At 45.3% G+C, this 21,661-nt stretch overlaps 1 protein-coding gene across 1 annotated transcript in view; it reads left to right on the plus strand.

Moving 5' to 3' along the window:
- The window catches only part of LOC140408797 (phosphatidylinositol 4-kinase type 2-beta-like), a 103,955-nt gene extending 96,435 nt beyond the window's left edge, over positions 1 to 7,520 (plus strand). Inside the window, exon 9 of the mRNA XM_072496509.1 lies at positions 3,584 to 7,520. Coding sequence (XP_072352610.1) covers positions 3,584 to 3,757 — 174 coding nt within the window. The 3' untranslated portion in view covers positions 3,758 to 7,520. The remainder of the gene's footprint in view (positions 1 to 3,583) is intronic.
- The last annotated feature ends 14,141 nt before the right edge of the window (positions 7,521 to 21,661 follow it).

A 21,661-nucleotide genomic window follows, 5' to 3' on the forward strand; every position in this document is an offset into this window, starting at 1 on the left:
TCCAGTGTCTCAATTTCCACTTTTACTATGACTTAGCCAGAATCGCCTTTGGGAAAGGCAAATGCCAAGTTCTCATTTTTAATGCCTCCCACCTCTACGGATAAATGCCCTTTTTGACCCCTATTCTGCTTCACTCCTCCTTTCATGACCCTTTTACCATTTATGTGCATATATTAAGTCTTTCAGATTTGCTTTTCTGTTAGCTGCCAATGTCTTCACATTCTTTGTTTCTCTTTTTTTCACTGCCTCTCCCCCCTCATGAACGTTCTACATTGAGCCTAGAATCATAGAATCATAGAAGTTTACAGCATGGAAACAGGCCCTTCGGCCCAACCAGTCCATGCCGCCCAGTTTTTACCATTAAGCTAGTCCCAGTTGCCCGCACTTGGCCCATAACCCTCTATACCCATCTTACCCATGTAACTATCTAAATGCTTTTTAAAAGACACAATTGTACCCGCCTCTACTACTACCTCTGGCAGCCCATTCCAGACACTCACTACCCTCTGAGTGAAGAAATTGCCCCTCTGGGCCCTTCTGAATCTCTCCCCTCTCACCTTAAACCTATGCCCTCTAGTTTTAGACTCCCCTACCTTTGGGAAAAGATGTTGACTATCTACCTTATCTATGCCCCTCATTATTTTATAGACCTCTATAAGATCACCCCTAAGCCTCCTACGCTCCAGGGAAAAAAGTCCCAGTCTATCCAGCCTCCTTATAACTCAAACCATCAAGTCCCGGCAACATCCTAGTAAATCTTTTCTGCACTCTTTCCAGTTTAATAATATCCTTTCTATAATAGGGTGACCAGAACTGCACACAGTATTCCAAGTGTGGCCGTACCAATGTCATGTACAACTTCAACAAGACGTCCCAACTCCTGTATTCAATGTTCTGACCAATGAAACCAAGCATGCCGAATGCCTCCTTCACCACCCTGTCCACCTGCGACTCCACCTTCAAGGAGCTATGAACCTGTACTCCTAGATCTCTTTGTTCTATAACTCTCCCCAACGCCATACCATTAACTGAGTAGGTCCTGGCCTGATTCGATCTGCCAAAATGCATCACCTCACATTTATCTAAATTAAACTCCATCTGCCATTCGTCGGCCCACTGGCCTAATTGATCAAGATCCCGTTGCAATCCTAGATAACCTTCTTCACTATCCACTGTGCCACCAATCTTGGTGTCATCTGCAAACTTACTAACCATGCCTCCTAAATTCTCATCCAAATCATTAATATAAATCACAAATAACAGTGGACCCAGCACCGATCCCTGAGGCACACCACTGGTCACAGGCCTCCAGTTTGAGAAACAACCCTCTACAACCACCCTCTGCCTTCTGTCGTCCAGCCAATTTTGAATCCAATTGGCAACCTCACCCTGGATCCCGTGAGCTTTAACCTTCAGCAACAACCTACCATGCGGTACCTTGTCAAAGGCTTTGCTAAAGTCCATGTAGACAATGTCTACTGCACTGCCCTCATCTACCTTCTTGGTCACTCCCTCAAAAAACTCAATCAAATTTGTGAGACATGATTTTTCACGCACAAAGCCATGCTGACTGCCTCGAATCAGTCCTTGCCTCTTTAAATGCTTGTAGATCCTGTCTCTCAGAATACCTTCTAGCAACTTACCTACTACAGACATTAGGCTCACCGGTCTGTAGTTCCCAGGCTTTTCCCTGCTGCCCTTCTTAAACAAGGGCATAACATTCGCCACTCTCCAATCTTCAGGCACCTCACCTGTGGCTGCCGATGATTCAAATATCTCTGTTAGGGCACCCGCAATTTCCTCCCTAGCCTCCCACAACATCCTGGGATACATTTCATCAGGTCCCGGGGATTTATCTACCTTGATGCGCTTTAAGACTTCCAGCACCTCCTCCTCTGTAATATGCACACTTCTCAAGACATCACTATTTATTTCCCTTAGTTTCCTAACATCCATGCCTTTCTCCACCGTGAATACCGATTAGAAATATTCATTCAGGATCTCACACAACTCTTGTGGCTCTGCACATAGATGTCCTTGTTGATCCTTAAGAGGCCCTACTCTGTCCCTAGTTACTCTTTTCCCCTTTATGTATCTGTAGAATCTCTTTGGATTCTCCCTTGCATTATTTGCCAAAGCAATTTCATGTCCCCTTTTTGCCCTCCTGATTTCCCTCTTAACTCTATTTCGACAATCTCTATACTCTTCAAGGGATCCACTTGATCCCAGTTGCTTATGTACGTCATATGCCTCCTTCTTCTTTTTGACCAGAGTCTCAATATCTCGAGTCATCCAGGGTTCCCTACTTCTACCAGCCTTGCCCTTCACTCTAAAGGGAATGTGCTTGCCCTGCACCCTGGTTAACACATTTTTAAAAGCCTCCCATTTACCAGCCGTCCCTTTGCCTGCCAACAGTCTCCCCCAATCTACCTCTGCAAGTTCCTGTCTGATACCATCAAAATTGGCCTAGCCCCAATTAAGAATTTTAACTCTTGGGCCACACCTATCATTCTCCATAGCTATCTTAAAACTAATGGAGTTATGGTCACTTGTCCCAAAGTGATCCCTCACTAGCACTTCTGTCACTTGCCCTTCCTTATTTCCCAAGACGAGGTCAAGTTTTGCCCCCTCTCTAGTCGGTCCATCCACATACTGAATGAGAAATTCCTCCTGAATACACTCAACAAATTTCCCTCCATCCAAGCCCCTAATGCTATGGCTGTCCCAGTCAATGTTGGGAAAGTTAAAGTCCCCTACTACTACCACCCTATTATTCTTGCAGCTATCTGTAATCTCCTTACATATTTGCTCCTCAATTTCCCGCTGACTATTTGGGGGCCTGTAGTACAGTCCTACCAAGGTGATCTCTCCCTTCTTATTTTTCAGTTCCACCCATATAGACTCAGTGGGTGAACCCTCGGATATATCCCCTCTAAGTACTGCCGTGATGTTCTCCCTAATCAAAAACGCCACTCCCCCTCCTCTCTCACCTCCTGTTCTATCCTTTCTATAGCATCTGTACCCCGGAACATTGAGCTGCCAGTCCTGCCCCTCCCTTAGCCATGTTTCAGTCATAGCTATCATAGCCTAGTTCTCAATTATATTATCCATCTGTCATACGCACCTTTTTCTGCTCTTTCTGTCATTTTCTTCACCCAGGGAGCTCTGAACAAGCAAATCCAGACTTTTTCCCCTTTTGTGAGAGTGTATCCTGACTACCCAAACTATGACCCTTTGAAGGCAGTCTTTTGTTGGGTTACAATCTTGCCTTCCAATTTTGGATTCCAATTTACCTTGGCCAAAACTGATCTTCTCCCAATTAACTGTTTAGAAAAGCTTGTTTATCACCATTGTATTCATGTGCTTTCCATGAGTTTGTGAATTCTAATATGCAGTTACCACCTATTTTATTTAGAATCATTATAAATAAAATGTTTCTGATGAGAATATTTTTAGGAGCAGCAACTTGGTATAATGGCTGAAAAGTCAGAGCATTGCAGTAATTCCAAGAACAAATTGTTTTTTCTAACCTGTGAAAGGAACTGATAAAATGATACTGTGTATGCCTTTTCTCTTTGTTCAGATTTTGAATCTTACTCAAGCGCTCAAAGATGGGAAAAGCCCTATTCAGCTGGTCCAGATGCCTCGCGTGGTTGTGGAAAGAAGTAGTTCTGGAAGCCAAGGCAGGATAGTGCACTTGAGCAATGCCTTCACCCAGACATTTCATTGCAGAAAACCTTTCTTTTCATCTTGGTAGTGAATGTATAAAGAAACAAATCTGCCGCTTGGATGATTTTGAGATACCTGTTTGATACCACTGTAAATATGCAATAAGGTGATGGTGAAAGGGGACAGCTTGAATTTTACTGGATGTCTCCTTTGTGGAAGTATAAATGAAGTGACACTTATCTACTGTATCTTACCTGCCAAAAATAGTTGCTTTGGTGTAATTCATCAAATGTTAGATGCTGAAAGTAAAGTTTACATTTTTTTGCTATGTGAAAATTTTGAACAAATTTGTCAGGGATCATATAAACAAACTACTGTCTTAATGTATTTTTATACAATATAGTGCATCAATTTTTCCAATAGTAATGTATTAAATATCTGGACAAGACTGTCCTAAAGGGAATTTCTTGAATAAAGATGTTTGTGGTTATAGGTTCAGACCAAAACTTAAATTTCATACCGGATAAGAGAATGATTTTTTTTTTAAAAAAACAATGCTGATCACTATTTCTTTCATTGAAAGGCATTAAAATACTGTTAAAGCTCATTTTAAAATGTTCAGTTAGTTAATTGCAATGCGCTATAAACTAAATGGCATCATTTTGCTTTTGAGGTCAGTGAAATGTATTTGAAACGGACAACTGTAACTGTTATGTTCTAAACATGTGGAGTACTTTGCCCTTTACTGAAGGTCATCAAACTCTCCAATTTATAGCTTTTGAGTATTGTTTCAAAATGAGATTGTGGTAGAAAAAAGGCGAAATAGTCGGATTACATTGAGACAACCTAGACATTGGATACAGCAGTATTTTGTTATGCTTTGTTCATGCCATTTTTTGAAATGTAAAAAATACTAAAACTTAATTTGAATGATGCTTTCTAATATATATTTGAATCCATCAATAACTACTGAATAACTCGGGAGAAATGACAAATGAGTAATTTAAATATTGTAATCTTGATCTGAAAGATCAGGATAGACCATTATTCTAGTGCAGAAGTTCCAAAATGTTATGGTGAGTGACTATGCCATTGCTTGTGCCACTTGGTAAGTTCATGAGACATTGGCACTGCTCCACCATTACTCCACTCCAAAAACAGCTAGCAAGTAATCATAACTTTTGTCATTTATTTTCATGAGCCATTGCAAATTTGCTGTATTTAAGCCAGTGCTTATGCTGCTGCCAATTAGTTTGGAAAATATGGCACTGGTATCCTAGCTGCAGCAAGATTGATGCTAGTCATGTTTGTTTCTGATACCCAGTTATCCACATTTCATATGCACACAATCCATCTTCCACTTACCATAAATGCAATCAGTTGTCAATTCTGTCTGTAAAAGCATTGACTTCAATTTAGTGTCTTATCAGTTAAATTGTACACTCACACCAGTTTATTTTGTAGTAAAATGTCTAAAGTATTTAGCAGGTGCACTCCATTCTCTGTTACATTGACTTTTTGTTCAATCTTGGCATTGTTAATTCAATTATTTTATTCATCTGGAATGGAGTGAGCATCCATAGTGAGCCTGAAGATTCCAGTGTGTTTTTGCAAAAATGCTAGAAGCATTTGGAAGTAGGTGGTGTACTTAGAAATTAGTAATGACATTTTAGATGTAACCACCATCACAAAACATTATTTAACATTTAAACTGGGACCAGAAATGCTGTTGAAGAATGACAAATTGAAATATACATTGTCACATGATTAGAGATAGAACTGCCCTTCAAAAGATTGGGAATTCTTGACAGCGACTCAAAAAATAGATGGAGAAAGTGAAGTAGCTAATTTGTTTCGAATTTTGGACAGTACAACTTGGAGCAATTAGGGGATACATTTCTTTCTTTATCTCTCATTCTTTAGATGGAAACTGATCAAATTGTTTATTTGTGACAAAACCCCAGTTTCACAAAAAAACATTTGCAAGGTCGAGCTAAGGATTCTGAATAATCATAATTTGCTGCTTAAACTCTTGAATTTCTGACCAGAATTTTGCAACCCCCTGGGGGTGGAATGGCAGATGGGAGTGACCAGATAGCCCCGATTTGACCCTGGACCCATTAATGAAATTCTAAACTAATATAATACTTCAGTTATTTGAGTTTTTCTCACAATGTGCATGTTCAGTTTTGGTTCAGATGTTTAGTCTTGGGTATCGTGATTCAGAAATGTTGAGAATAGTGCCTTAAAATTACTTTGGCTTTGTAGGGATATGATTGAAGATTTTATAGTTGAATTGAATGAATATATTTGGGAAGCTATTTAAAATGAATTGATTGTAAAGTGTATGCTTAAGTATGTAAGCCTAGAGTCAGACTAAGTGCCAGAAAAAGTTATGTTCTTGGGTTTAAATCTTCCAGGGAATGTTAATTATGTATATGCTGCAATACAAAGGACAGACATTTCTGTGGGTGAACAACCTTAGATCATATCTAAGTTAAATATACTTTATGGTGTATGGCGAATAACCATAATCTCCTAAAGTATTTTATCCTTGTACATGTGGGAGGTATATTGCAAGATTTTTCATGCCAGGTAAATTTTGACTCCTTGGGAATTAGCATTATCAAGGGATGCAGAGTGCATTTTTGTACAGCATCCTGTGGATGAGAAACATACTTGGATGGTTCAAAATTATTTCTATACCAAATGTTCATTATTTACTGTTTTGATGAAAGGAAAAACTTAATTGCTCAGGTGCAGTCATTGCCTCTTTTTGTGGTCATTTGTGGTAATTATATGTCTGGAACTGGCAGGTGAGGTGAGCAGGTGAGGCATAATGGAAGTGAAGACTTTCATAGCTTGATGGGATATCCTTTTGTAGAGGGAATTACATTTATTGTCTTGAACCTGACCCACAGCAATTTGCATTTATATAGCGACTTCAACATAAAATATGCCATGGTGTTTCACATGAATGTTATCAAATAAATGTGAAACAGCCACATGGGAGATATTGGGACAGATGGTAATTACTTTTGTCAAAGATTGGTTTTGACAGAAAGGTAGAGGAGTTTTGGAATAGAATTAGAGTTCTAAAAGTACAGCTACAAATTGTGCAGTGATTGCAAGTCACAGGTTATCTGATGGTTTTAGGAAACAGGTTATACTTGTGCAGATTTGTGTGGCGCAGTGGTTAGCACTGCTGCCTCACAGTGCCGAGGACCCGGGTCATTGTCTGTGTGGAGTTTGCCCATTCTCCCATGTTTGCTTGGGTCTCACCCCCACAACCCAAAGATGTGCAGGGCAGGTGGATTGGCCATGCTAAATTACCCCTTAATTGGAAAAAACTAATTGGGTACTCTAAATTTTTTTATTATTTTTTTTAAATACCTGTGTGAATTTACTTTGAGTAGGTGAACAATTACCAAATGCTCTATGGCACAATTACACAGACTGAAATTGCTGTACCACTCTGAACTGCTCTATACACCTGGTGTACAAATCGACCCCTGATTATTTTTTTCACTTAAAAGTACATAATATTTTTTGTACCTCCATGTAAAAGCTGATTGTGGGGTTTTCAGGGATCAGAACCCAAAAAAAATTGAAACCAAAGTATAATACTGAAGATGTTTAGGTAATAAAATCATAACTGTCAAAGTACTTTTCATCACAATGATGGGATGGTGAGATTCTTCAGACTTTCTGGTTAAATGGCAGCACCTCCCAAGTCCTATTTTGATTTAACTGTAAATGTATAAATGCCAATGAAAATGAGTAAATTAATAAAACATTCATGTTTTGTTTTTTAATTTATGCCAATGATTAAAATCAGATTATGAATGACAGTATGTTGTGATTAATTATAACTTCTTTAAAGGCACATATTTTTGAATCTGAAAGTAGAAATGCATTTGATTTACAGATGTGGGTCTTTGCTAGACTATCTGAATCTTTAACTCTTGAGGCAAATACCATTACCAAAGAATGGGAATGAATAGATCTCACTTGTCTGTTTTATAATCTGCTTGAATCTTTATTTCTTGGAATTCAGTTTTTTATTCCAGCTGATGAAAATTGGTGACTGGTGGAATCTTTTAAAATGGTTGAGGAAAATAATGACTGCTGGCAGTTGAAAGTAATCCTATAACTAGTAGATGGAGTGGCAGTCTTTTGGATTTGTGCACTTGATCTTGACCCACAAGCATGCAATGCTATGGGTGTAAAAGTTGTGTTTAAATGTTTGTCTTAAAAAAATTTGCTGTTGGCTTTGTACACGTGTAAATTAAGCACAAAAACATCTCCAGTTGTCTCGGGGAAGAGGATGAGACTAAAGCTCTGAGCTAATCCTACGTTTCCACTTTAGTGGGTGAGTGTTTTTTTTAAACTTGGGCAGGTTTTTATTGTTGGTTGAGATACATGAGCTCTCTGCATGGTGAGCACTGCTCCCTCACAGTGCCAGGATCGCGGATTTAATTCTGGCCTCGGTGACTTTATGGAGTTTGCACTTTCTCCCCATGTCTGCGTGGGTTTCCTCCGAGTGCACCGGTTTCCTCCCACAGCCCAAAAGATGTGCAGGTTAGATTGATTGGCCATCCTAAATTGCCCTTAATATCCAAAAGGTTAGGTGGGTTATGGGGATAGGGTGGGGTTCTTTCAGCGGGTTGGTGCAGACTTGCCTCCTTCACTGTAGGGAGCCTATGATTCTAGGATAAGGTTACTGGTGGCAGCAAGTGTCTTAGCTAATAGAGGAATGCCACGACGAGGCAAAAGTTCGTAGTGTGTTTTCAGGAAAATTTTCTGCAGTAGAGTATCGAGTTCAATGAGAAAGAAAGGTTCTTGAGAAAGAGGTGAGCCAACTGGATCAAGTGTCAGCAGGGGAACATTTATTGGACAGTGTTCATTGTATCATAGGGTTTAGGTTGGTTGAAGGCAAGGATCAATCTAGTGTAAGAATAACTAATTGGTGGAAAGTCAATTTCTATAGTGTGACAATGGATCTGACTTAAATTGGAATCAAAGTTTGGGAGGAAAAACTAATTGAATAATGGGCTGCCTTTAAAGAAGAGGTAGTTCAAATAGTCGAGGCGTATTCCCATAAAGGGGAAGGTAGGGCAGACAAATCCATGTCTAAATTGAAAGGAGAATTTGCAACAAAACCTTAATGTCCTCATACAGCAGTCACTGAAGATGACCATGCAGCAGGTGGCGAAGAAGGCAAATGGTATGTTGGCCTTTATTGCGAGAAGACTTGTACAGGAGCAAGGATATCTTACTGCAGTTATACAAGGCCTTGGTGTGACCACACCTGGAATATTGTGTGCAGTTCTCTGAGGAAGGATGTTCTTGCTAGAGGAAGTGCAGTGAAGGTCTACCAGACTGATTCCTGGGTTGGTGGGGGCTAGCATAAGAGATCAAGTTAGTTCAGATTATATTCGCTGGAGTTCAGATGAATGCGGTAGGGGGGAGCTCGGAATCTCATAGAAACCTATAAAATTCGAACAGGGTAGATGCAGGAAGGATGTTACCGATGGGGAATCCAGAGGCAGGGGGCACAGTCTGAGGATATTGGGTAGACCATTTAGAACGGAGATGAGAAATGTCTTCACCCAAAGAGGGTAAGCCTGTGGAATCTGCTTCTATAGGAAGGAGTTGAGGCCAAAATATTGTATGTTTTTAAGAGTTAGCTCTTGGGGTGAAAGGGATCAAATGATATGGAGGAAGAAATGTGGGAACAGCCTATGAATTAGATGATTAGCCATGATAATAAATGGCAGGGCAGGCTCATTGAAACCTGTCTGAACAAATCCAACAGGCTGCCGATCCCTCCCCCCACCTCACTTCCATTCAATAACTGCTAGTGAAGTAGCCCCCAGCCCCCCCCCCCCCCCCCCAGCCAGGGCCTGCACCCAATTGACAAAAGACAGAAGCTCCCTCGCTACAAAGGAATAATCGAAACCGAAGCCTTTTCTCTTCTCAACCTTCCATATAGGGCCAAATATTATCCACATTGCTGCCTTAATCCTTACCCTCAACTTCTTTGCCCCACCCCATCACTCCCCTAACAAGCTATACACCTCAATACAGAACAATAAATCTCAGTTAACAAAACATAAACACTAAAATATTGGAGGGATGGTTTGCCAGTTTAGAGGAACTGGCGGAGACGTTTGGGTTCTGGCAATCTGACTTATTCAGACATTTACAACCGCAACTTTGCAAAACCAATTTTCCTGACATTCTCCATAGCACCTCAACCTCTCGAATGAAGATGCTTCTTTTGCTCACCGCCGACATTTATGTACAGATTACATTGGAGGATTCGGTGTCAGTGTAGTGGTTTATGTCCAGCTGGGAGGAGCAATTAGGGCTCATTTCAGATGTTGAGGTGTGGAGTGAGGCCCTGTGCAGGGCGATCTCCACATCCTCGTGCGCAGTGACATGCCATCAAGATCTTTCTTAATGATGTTCACCAGGGGGCGATGCAGTCTCTGTAATAGTCCATACACTTAATAATTAAATTTATTGATGCCCGTTAGCAGGCCTTTCTTTTTCGATTTGAGCATATCTCTGCTCCGTCTGGGTCATAGAGATGCATATGCAACTATTTTCCAAGAGTCGTCATCTGCTTTTTTTTTTAATATTTTATTGAAAATTTTTGGTCAACCAACACAGTACATTGTGCATCCTTTACACAATATTATAACAACACAGATAACAATGACCTATTTTATATAAACAAAAAATGAATAAATATTAAATAACAAAAATGAAAACTAGCCCTAATTGGCAACTGCCTTGTCACAAGCTACACCCCCCCCCCCAAATCCTGAGCTGCTGCTGCTGCCTTCTTTTTCCCCCCATCTATCTATCCGCAAGATATTCGACGAACGGTTGCCACTGCCTGGTGAACCCTTGAGCCGACCCCCTTAGGACGAACTTAATCCGCTCTAGCTTTATAAACCCCGCCATGTCATTTATCCAGGTCTCCACCCCCGGGGGCTTGGCTTCTTTCCACATTAACAATATCCTGCGCCGGGCTACTAGGGACGCAAAGGCCAAAACATCGGCCTCTCTCGCCTCCTGCACTCCCGGCTCTTGTGCAACCCCAAATATAGCCAACCCCCAGCTTGGTTCGACCCGGACTCCTACTACTTTTGAAAGCACCTTTGTCACCCCCATCCAAAACCCCTGTAGTGCCGGGCATGACCAAAACATATGGGTATGATTCGCTGGGCTTCTCGAGCACCTCGCACACCTATCCTCCACCCCAAAAAATTTACTGAGCCGTGTTCCAGTCATATGTGCCCTGTGTAATACCTTAAACTGAATCAGGATTAGCCTGGCACACGAGGATGACGAGTTTACCCTGCTTAGGGCATCTGCCCACAGCCCCTCCTCGATCTCCTCCCCTAGCTCTTCTTCCCATTTCCCTTTTAGTTCATCCACCATAGTCTCCCCTTCGTCCCTCATTTCCCTATATATATCTGACACCTTACCATCCCCCACCCATGTCTTTGAGATCACTCTGTCCTGCACCTCTTGTGTCGGGAGCTGCGGGAATTCCCTCACCTGTTGCCTCGCAAAAGCCCTCAGTTGCATGTACCTGAATGCATTCCCTTGGGGCAACCCATATTTCTCGGTCAGCGCTCCCAGACTCGCGAACTTCCCATCCACAAATAGATCTTTCAGTTGCGTTATTCCTGCTCTTTGCCACATTCCATATCCCCCATCCATTCCCCCCCGGGCAAACCTATGGTTGTTTCTTATCGGGGACCCCCCCAATGCTCCAGTCTTTCCCCTATGTCGTCTCCACTGTCCCCAAATCTTCAGTGTAGCTACCACCACCGGGCTTGTGGTGTAGTTCCTCGGTGAGAACGGCAATGGGGCTGTCACCATAGCCTGCAGGCTAGTCCCCCTACAGGACGCCCTCTCTAATCTCTTCCACGCCGCTCCCTCCTCCTCTCCCATCCACTTACTCACCATTGAAATATTAGCGGCCCAATAGTACTCACTTAGGCTCGGTAGTGCCAGCCCCCCCCTATCCCTACTACGCTGTAAGAATCCCTTCCTCACTCTCGGAGTCTTCCCGGCCCAAACAAAACCCATGATGCTCTTTTCAATCCTTTTAAAAAAAGCCTTCGTGATCACCACCGGGAGGCACTGAAACACAAAGAGGAATCTCGGGAGGACCACCATCTTAACCGCCTGCACCCTCCCTGCCATTGACAGGGCTACCATATCCCATCTCTTGAAATCTTCCTCCATCTGTTCCACCAACCGCGTTAAATTTAACCTGTGTAATGTGCCCCAATTCTTAGCTATCTGGATCCCCAGGTAACGAAAGTCTCTTGTTACCTTCCTCAACGGTAGGTCCTCTATTTCTCTACTCTGCTCCCCTGGATGCACCACAAACAGCTCACTCTTCCCCATGTTCAATTTATACCCTGAAAAATCCCCAAGTATCCGCATTATTTCTGGCATCCCCTCCGCCGGATCCGCCACATATCGTAGCAAATCATCCGCATACAAAGATACCCGGTGTTCTTCTCCTCCCCTAAGTACTCCCCTCCACCTCTTGGAACCCCTCAGCGCTATCGCCAGGGGCTCAATCGCCAGTGCAAACAGTAATGGGGACAGAGGACATCCCTGCCTTGTCCCTCTATGGAGCCGACAATATGCCGATCCCCGTCCATTCGTGACCACACTCGCCACTGGGGCCCTGTACAATAGCTGCACCCATCTAACATACCCCTCTCCAAAACCAAATCTCCTCAACACCTCCCACAAATAATCCCATTCCACTCTATCAAATGCTTTCTCGGCATCCATCGCCACTACTATCTCCGTTTCACCCTCTGGTGGGGCCATCATCATTACCCCTAACAGCCTCCGTATATTCGTGTTCAGCTGTCTCCCCTTCACAAACCCAGTTTGGTCCTCGTGAACCACCCCCGGGACACATTCCTCTATTCTCATTGCCATTACCTTGGCCAGGACCTTGGCATCCACATTTAGGAGGGAAATTGGTCTGTAGGACCCGCATTGTAGCGGGTCCTTTTCCTTCTTTAAGAGAAGCGATATCGTTGCTTCAGACATAGTCGGGGGCAGTTGTCCCCTTTCCTTTGCCTCATTAAAGGTCCTCGTCAGTACCGGGGCGAGCAAGTCCAAGTATTTTCTATAGAATTCAACTGGGAATCCGTCCGGTCCCGGGGCCTTTCCCGCCTGCATACTCCTAATTCCTTTCACCACTTCTTCTACCTCGATCTGTGCTCCCAGTCCCACCCTTTCCTGCTCTTTCACCGTGGGAATTTCCAGCCGATCCAAAAAGTCCATCATTCTCTCCCTCCCATCCGGGGGTTGAGCTTCATATAATTTTTTATAAAATTTCTTGAACACTTCATTCACTCTCTCCGCTCCCCGCTCCATCTCTCCTTCCTCGTCCCTCACTCCCCCTATTTCCCTCGCTGCTCCCCTTTTCCTCAATTGGTGTGCCAGCAATCTGCTCGCCTTCTCCCCATATTCATACTGTACACCCTGCGCCTTCCTCCATTGTGCCTCTGCAGTGCCTGTAGGCAGCAAGTCAAATTCCACATGCAGCCTTTGCCTTTCCCTGTACAATCCCTCCTCCGGTGCTTCCGCATATTGTCTGTCCACCCTCAAAAGTTCTTGCAGCAACCGCTCCCGTTCCTTACTCTCCTGCTTCCCTTTATGTGCCCTTATTGATATCAGCTCCCCCCTAACCACCGCCTTCAACGCCTCCCAGACCACTCCCACCTGGACCTCCCCATTGTCATTGAGTTCCAAGTACTTTTCAATACATCCCCTCACCCTTAGACACACCCCCTCATCCGCCATTAGTCCCATGTCCATTCTCCAGGGTGGGCGCCCTCCTGTTTCCTCCCCTATCTCCAAGTCCACCCAGTGTGGGGCATGATCCGAAATGGCTATGGCCGTATATTCCGTTCCCCTCACCTTCGGGATCAATGCCCTACCCAGCACAAAAAAGTCTATGCGCGAATAGACTTTATGAACATAGGAGAAAAACGAGAACTCCTTACTCCTAGGTCTACTGAATCTCCGCGGGTCCACACCTCCCATCTGCTCCATAAAATCCTTAAGCACCTTGGCTGCTGCCGGCCTCCTACCAGTCCTGGACTTCGACCTATCCAGCCCTGGTTCCAACACCGTATTAAAATCTCCCCCCATTATCAGCTTTCCCGTCTCTAGGTCCGGAATGCGTCCTAGCATTCGCCTCATAAAATTGGCATCATCCCAGTTCGGGGCATACGTTTACCAAAACCACCATCTCTCCCTGTAGTTTGCCACTCACCATCACGTATCTGCCCCCGTTATCCGCCACTATAGTCTTTGCCTCGAACATTACCCGCTTCCCCACTAATATAGCCACCCCCCTGTTTTTCGCATCCAGCCCCGAATGGAACACCTGCCCCACCCATCCTTTGCGCAGCCTAACCTGGTCTATCAGTTTCAGGTGCGTTTCCTGTAACATAACCACATCTGCTTTAAGTTTCTTAAGGTGTGCGAGTACCCGTGCCCTCTTTATCGGCCCATTGAGCCCTCTCACGTTCCACGTGATCAGCCGAGTTGGGGGGCTTCCCACCCCCCCCCCCCCCTTGCCGATTAGCCATCATCTTTTTCCAGCTTCTCACCCAGTTCCCACGCAGCTGTATCTCCCCCAGGCAGTGCCCCCCCGCCCATCCTCTCCCGTACCCGCTCCCCCCTTTCCCCAGCAGCAGCAACCCAGTAATTCCCCCCTCCCACCCCCCCCCCCCCGCTAGACCCCCCGCTAGCGTAATTACTCCCCCCATGTTGCTCCCAGAAGTCAGCAAACTCTGGCTGACCTCGGCTTCCCCCCGTGACCACGGCTCGCACCGTGCGACGCCCCCTCCTTCCTGCTTCTCTATTCCCGCCATAATTATCATAGCGCGGGAGCCAAGCCCGCGCTTCTCACTTGGCCCCGCCCCCCATGGCCAACGCCCCATCTCCTCTCCCTCCCCCCCTCCCCCCATCACCACCTGTGGGAGAGAGAAAAGTTACCATACCGCAGGATTAGAACATAAAACCCCTCTTCGCCCCCCACATTCGCCCCACCACTTTGTCCAAACGTTCTTTTTAATAATCCACTCATTCCAGTTTTTCTTCTACAATAAAAGTCCACGCTTCATCCGCCGTCTCAAAGTAGTGGTGCCTCCCTTGATATGTGACCCACAGTCTTGCCGGTTGCAGCATTCCAAATTTTATCTTCCTTTTATGAAGCACCGCCTTGGCCCGATTAAAGCTCGCCCTCCTTCTCGCCACCTCCGCACTCCAGTCTTGATAAACGCGGATCACCGCGTTCTCCCATTTACTGCACCGAGTTTTCTTCGCCCATCTAAGGACCATTTCTCTATCCATAAAACGGAGGAATCTCACCACTATGGCTCTGGGAGTTTCTCCTGCTCTCGGTCCTCGTGCCATAATTCGGTATGCTCCCTCCACCTCCAACGGACCCGTCGGGGCCTCCGCTCCCATTAACGAGTGCAGCATCGTGCTCACATATGCCCCGACGTCCGCCCCCTCCACACCTTCAGGAAGACCAAGAATCCTCAGGTTGTTCCTCCTTGCGTTGTTTTGCAGTGCCTCCAACCTCTCCACACATCGTTTCTGATGTGCCTCCTGTATCTCCGTCTTCACCACCAGGCCCTGTATATCGTCCTCATTCTCGGCTGCCTTCGCCTTCACGACCCGAAGCTCCTGCTCCTGGGTCTTTTGTTCCTCCTTTAGCCCTTCGATCGCCTGTAGTATCGGGGCCAACAGCTCTTTCTTCTTTTCCTTTTTATCGCTTCACGCAGCATTTCAAGAACTCTTGTTGTTCAGGGCCCCATATGAAACTGCCACCTTCCGACGCCATCTTGGTTTTTGCTTGCCTTCCTTGCCGCTGTTCCAAAGGATCCGCTGCAATCCGGCTACTTTCCTCTCCTTTTTCCATCCGTGTCCAGGGGGAATTCCCTTCTGGTTTACCGCACGGTGTTTTTAGCCGTTAAAATTGCCGTTGGGGCTCCTATCAAGAGCCCAAAAGTCCGTTCCACCGGGAGCTGCCGAAACGTGCGACTTAGCTGGTCATCGCCGCACCCGGAACTCATCTGCTTTTTGTAATAATACCGCTCCAATGCCATTGGCTGGCATCAGTTGATATTTTAGTTTATCCTGTTAAGTCAAAAAATGCTAGAACTAGTGTGATTAAAGATGACTTCAGATCTTGCCATTCCGCTTCATGCTGTGGAGTCCATATGAATTCTACATTTTTCTTGATTAAGTTTCTTAATTCAGTCATCCTACTTGATAGATTTGGAATGAATTTTCCCTTGAAGTTGACAACACCAAACATTCTTAATATGGCTTTCTTGTCCTTTGGTGTTTGCATCTGACCAACAGCTTGAATTTTAGATTTATCAGGCTGTACCCCGTCTTTTAAAAATTGGAATTTTTGGATGCCAAATTGGCATTTCTCCTTATTCTGCTTGAGACCATAGGAATCTATCCTGTTGAGGACTTTAGTAGCCTCTCACAGTGCTCTTCCTGTGTGTTGGACCTTATTATTACATCGTCAACATACACACGTATACCTGGAATTCCTTCTATAATGGTTTCAATCTCATGGTGAAATATTTCAGAGGCTAAAATGATGCCGAAGGGCAGTCAATTAAAGCAATATTGGCCAAAAAGGGGTGTTGAAAGTACATAATCGGTAACTTTTGAGATGATGTCATTCTCCATCCTATCTAGTTCGTCCTTGAGACTATCAGTGGCACTACCACTTATCTTGGAGCATGAATAACAGGTTCAGCATTCTCTTTTAATTTGATGCTGTAGGTGAATGGTAATGTTCCCATCCCATTAAACACATGCTTGAAATTGCTCAAAATGGTTTCAATCTTATTTACTGAATCACTTAAAGACTTGGCAGTGTGAATTCTCTGACTTAAGTTTAACTGGATCCATGGGTCCACTGCAATAAGTGGAGGTTTTGTGTCATCCACAATCTCAAAGTCAAGTGGAATCTTAATGTCACCACTCTGCACCATCAGGCAGCAGGAACCTTCTGTCGCTATTTCATTGCCATTGTAGTCAGTTTTTTAAAAATGTTTTTATTCTCCTTTTTCACATTTTCTTCAAAGTTTACCCCCACCAATAAACTGTTAACTGTAATGGATACAATATCAAACCCCTTATTAATAACAACGATTCCATCCTCCCACACAACAGCCCGCATGACAATATAAGCATCAAATTTAAAAAACAAAAAAGGAATCCGGAATCCCCCAATGGTCACCATTAAAATATATAGTTTCCCCCCGCCCCCGCTGCTAATATTCAAGGCCATCCAATCCCCGAAAGTGTACACTGAATGACACCCAGACCCCTCCCACTTCCTCTCAAAAACACCTCACCCAGTATCGGTCCCTTCCCCCAACTTCTCACCCCGGCTAGGCTCATCAAAACCTGTTCTCCAGACTCTGGTGGTTGCAGCCCCCCCCGCCCCCCCCCGCTCCCGTTTACTGGCTGGCTTAACTGTGGAAGCCCCCACCCGGGTCGCCTTCCCCCTCCCCCCTGCCCAGTCCCAGGAAAACAAAGAAATACCCTCTTTTTAAAAAAAGAATTTTTATTCTCCTCCATTTTCACATTTTCTCCCACATTTACATCCATCAACAATAAACAATAATCAGCAAGATATGTCAGTCCCCATAATAACAACAACGATCCCATCTACCCACCAAACCTCAACCCGCATGTTTACATAAACAAATGACAAAAATAAATCGGGGATTACCCGTAGTCGCCCTTAATCTTACACCGCTCCTCCCGTCCACTGCTTCTTGTAAAACTCCTCCCCCTACCCTCGGTACTTTCCACCCCGGCTAGACCACTCTGACCCTGTTCTGCCAGGCTCCGATGGCCGCAGCCCTTCCCCCCACCTCACTCCCGTTCACTGGCCGGCACACACCGGCCAGCGTGGAGGCCCCCGCCCGGGTCCCTTTCCCACTTGCCCGGCCCCAGGAAAGCCCAAAGATCCCCTTTTAGCACACAAACCCCGCATATCCACCTACACCCCAAAGAGCCCTCATTTCGAGTGAAAGTCCTATCCCTTCCCTTGTCCAAATATATACCACCTTGGCTCCTTTAATCTCTACACCCGTGCGCAGTGATACAAAAAAGAAGAAAATACAGTCATGAGGTTACATCGGCACATGGCCATTCCTCAATTTGTCAGTTCTGCCGCAGTCCTGCTTTCGCAAACTCCTCCGCTGCTTCCGCCGTTCCAAAATAAAAGTCCCTGAGCTTGTAAGTCACACTCAGCTTCGCTGGATATACAATGCCGCACCGCACCTTGCTAATGTACAGTGCCCTCTTCACCAGGTTGAAGGCAGCCCGCCTCCTTGCCAGCTCCAGCCCACTGCACCACCCGCTTCTGCTTGGCCCAGCTCAGGACCTTCTTCACCCTGTACCTACGGAAGCACAGAGTCACTGCCCTTGGCGGCTCACTCGCCTTTGGTACAGGCCTCCACGACCGATGAGCCCGATCCAGTTCATATCGAGGAGAGGTCCTCCCCCTACCCCAGTAGTTTTGCCAGCATCGCGGCAAAATACTCAGTCGGCTTCGGTCCTTCAACTCCTTCGGGCAGCCCCACAATCCTCAAGTTCTGTCGCCTGGATCTATTTTCCAGGTCTTCCATTTTTCCTCGCAGATCCTTGTTAGTATCCATCACCTTCCGCATCTCTTTCCCCATCGAGGCAAGTTAATCACCGTGCTGCAATAACGTCTCCTTCACTCCCTTCAGCGCCTCCCCTTGCTCTCGCACCTCCGCCACTGCGCTCGCCACCTCCGTCCTCACTGGGGAAACCGCCTCCTTCACCAGCACACTCAAGACCTCCCTCATCTCCTTCCTCACCGTCTCCATGCATTTCGCAATCTGCGCCAACTGCTTTTCAAATTCCGCAGCCATCACCTTGGTTATTTCTTCAGCCGTAAGCAGTGCGGCCTTCCCGGGTGCTCCAGCCTCCATTTTTCCTGGTGACCCTGCGGTGACCTTTCCACTCCCCGACGGACCTCCAGCTGGTTTTTTTTCGGCCGTTTTTTTGCTCACCCTCGACATTTTCCTTTGGGTTTTTTTTTCCCTCCTGTGTCTTCTCAGTGCCTCCTCCGTGCCTTCTCCCTGCTTCTGCCACCTCCGCGGACCCTGGGACCGGGCTTAAAGCCCCGAAATTGCCGTTCCCGAGCAGGGGCTCTCCATTGTGCGGCCGCCTCCCGCCCGCCGTCACCGCAAGTCCAAAAGAAATACCCTTTAACACACAACCCCAGCATAAACACACAAGCCCCAAAGAACCATCATTGCAAAGGAAAGTCCCAACTTTAACCTTGTCCAAATCAACCGTGTTGATTCATTTAGTACATACAACAACATGCAGAGAAAAGATAAAGCTGCATACAGCTCCATACTCTCCGACCAACCCCCCAACCTCAGTACAAGACCAGTCCTCAGTCCCATTTCTCAGTTCTGCCACAACCCTTCTGCCTTCACAAACACCTCCGCCGCTTCCCCATCTCAAAATAAAAGTCTTTGGATTTGTAAGTCACCCTCAACTTGCTGGATACACTATGTCGCACCACACCTTGCTGTTAGACAGTGCCATCTTCACTCGGCCAAAGGCCGACCGCCTCCTCGCCAACTCCACCGTAAAGTCCTGGTATATGTGTATACCAACTCCAGCCCACTGCACCTCCCGCTTCTGCTTTGCCCAGCACAGGACCTTCTCCTTCATGCGGTACCTACGGAAACAAACAGTCACTATTCTTGGCAGCTCATTCGCCGTTGGTATAGGCCTCCACGACCTATGAGCCAGATCCAGTTCGTATCGAGAGGGATCTTACCCCTCCCCCAATAGCTCCGCCAACATCGTGGCCAAGTACTCCGTCGGCCTCGGGCCTTCCACCCCTTCGGGCAGACTCACGATCCTCAGATTCTGCCGCCTTGATCTGTTTTCCAGGTCTTCCATTTTGGCTCGCAGACCCTTGTTGGTCTCTATCACCCTCCGCATCTCCTTCCCCATCGAGGTGAGTTGATCACTGTTGCGGTAGTGCCTCTTCCACTTCCTTCAGTGTCTCACCCTGCTCCCGCACCGCAGCCGCTGCTCTCAATACCGCCACGCTAACTGGGGCAATTGTCTCCTCCACCAGCACTTTCAACACTGCCCCCATCTCTTTCCTCATCGCTTCCATGTGTTTTGTGAACTGTTTTTCAAGTTCCACAGAGATCGCCTCGGTCATCCTTTCTGCCATGAGCAGTGCAGCCTCACCCGGCGCCCCAGCCTCCGCCTTCCTTCCAGTTCCTGAGCCGACCTTTCCACACACACCCCCGGCGGACCTTCATTAGCCCCTTTTTCCACAACCGTTTTTCTTTGAGATTTGGACATCTCTCTTCTCTTTGCCTTCCTATCCTTGTTTACTCAAAAGTTGCTCTTGGAAAGGGGCATCAAAACTCAGAAAAATCAAAAATAATCAATTCTCGGGCGGGAGCCCTCCAACGTGCGGCTTCCTCCTACCTGCCGCCACCGGACGTGTGTCCCCCCCCCCCCCCCCCCCCGCCCCATTGTAGTCCGTTAACCTACAAATTGTTTTATTTAATTTTGGAAGGGTTTCTACTTTTTTTATTCTGTTTCTGTTATCAGATTATCATATGCGCCTGTGCCCAATTTGAACAACTGATCCATTTACAATTAATGTTTCAATCCAATCCTTGTTCACATCGGAGATGCACGATTGTCCATACAATTAACTTTAATGGTGTCCAGTGAATGAGGCATAGCAGAATTAATTTCTGAATTTGACATTTTTTTCTTCAACCTCATAATTTTGTATGCTGTGAACCTTTTTATTTGGTTGCAACGCCTTTTTAAAGTTGTTCTGTGTCGCTGTGTTAAATCAGCATTGTGCAGCAAAATGATTAAGTTTGTTACACATTAAACATCTTTTCTCAAATGCTGGGCATTGTTGCTTTAAGTGAGCGTGACCACAGTATCAACATGTCATCACGCTTGTGACATCATGCGCAAATCTGTCATGTGCATGCGCAAATCGGTCAACTTCTTGTTCATGTTATTTTATCGAAGTGCGCATGTGCAACCTGGTCCTGCACACGCAGAATGTTCAACATACGAATTGTGTTGTCTTCTCAAATGTGCCTGCACAAAATGGTCGCCTCCTGCAGCGTGATGTTTTTAAATCTGCACCACAGAGTCAATGGCGCTGACCACGTTGCTCAAGTTCACGTCTTTTTCTCTGGATCGGAACTCCGCATACTCATTGATGGCTTGCTCACTTGCTTTACACAGGTTGATAGCTTGGTCGTCTTAATAAACGTTGTCGCATCTGCTCATCAAAATGCCAAACAGAATCTGGTCTCTCGGTATTGATTCTGTAACAGGAAAAATTGCGGGATTGCGCTCGGAGCCTTAACTCAGTGACAAATGATTCCCCTTTGAACTGCAACCTTTATTTAAAAATGTATCTCTCATATACCTCATTGACCTGTTTTTTTACAATGAGAATCAAATTTGTCCAATACGTTTACATTATTTTTATTTTGCTGTCCTTAAATTGAAACTGTTCAAATGCCTGCGGACCTGCCAGATTTAGTTGGAGGGCTATTTTTCTATTATCAGGAGCTGATTCAAATGCAGAGACGTGTAGAAAAACTTTAAATTGTTGCTTTAACTTTTCCAATTCAAGCTAAGTTTACTGGACATTTTGAAGTGATCAGGTTTCGTCACAGCTTCCATGTTGCTCTCGGTGTTTTCTTTAAGATCCTGAGATGTGCATCAGTGCGATGATTTTTTTTTTTCTTTCTTTCCTTATTGCATACTCTTTAGGAACACATGTCCTGGTACCATGTAGTGATCTTAATGAGGTTGACCTCAGGATGGAAAG

This window comes from Scyliorhinus torazame, chromosome 3, assembly GCF_047496885.1.
Source record: "Scyliorhinus torazame isolate Kashiwa2021f chromosome 3, sScyTor2.1, whole genome shotgun sequence".
In the NCBI taxonomy this organism is placed as follows: Eukaryota; Metazoa; Chordata; class Chondrichthyes; order Carcharhiniformes; family Scyliorhinidae; genus Scyliorhinus; species Scyliorhinus torazame.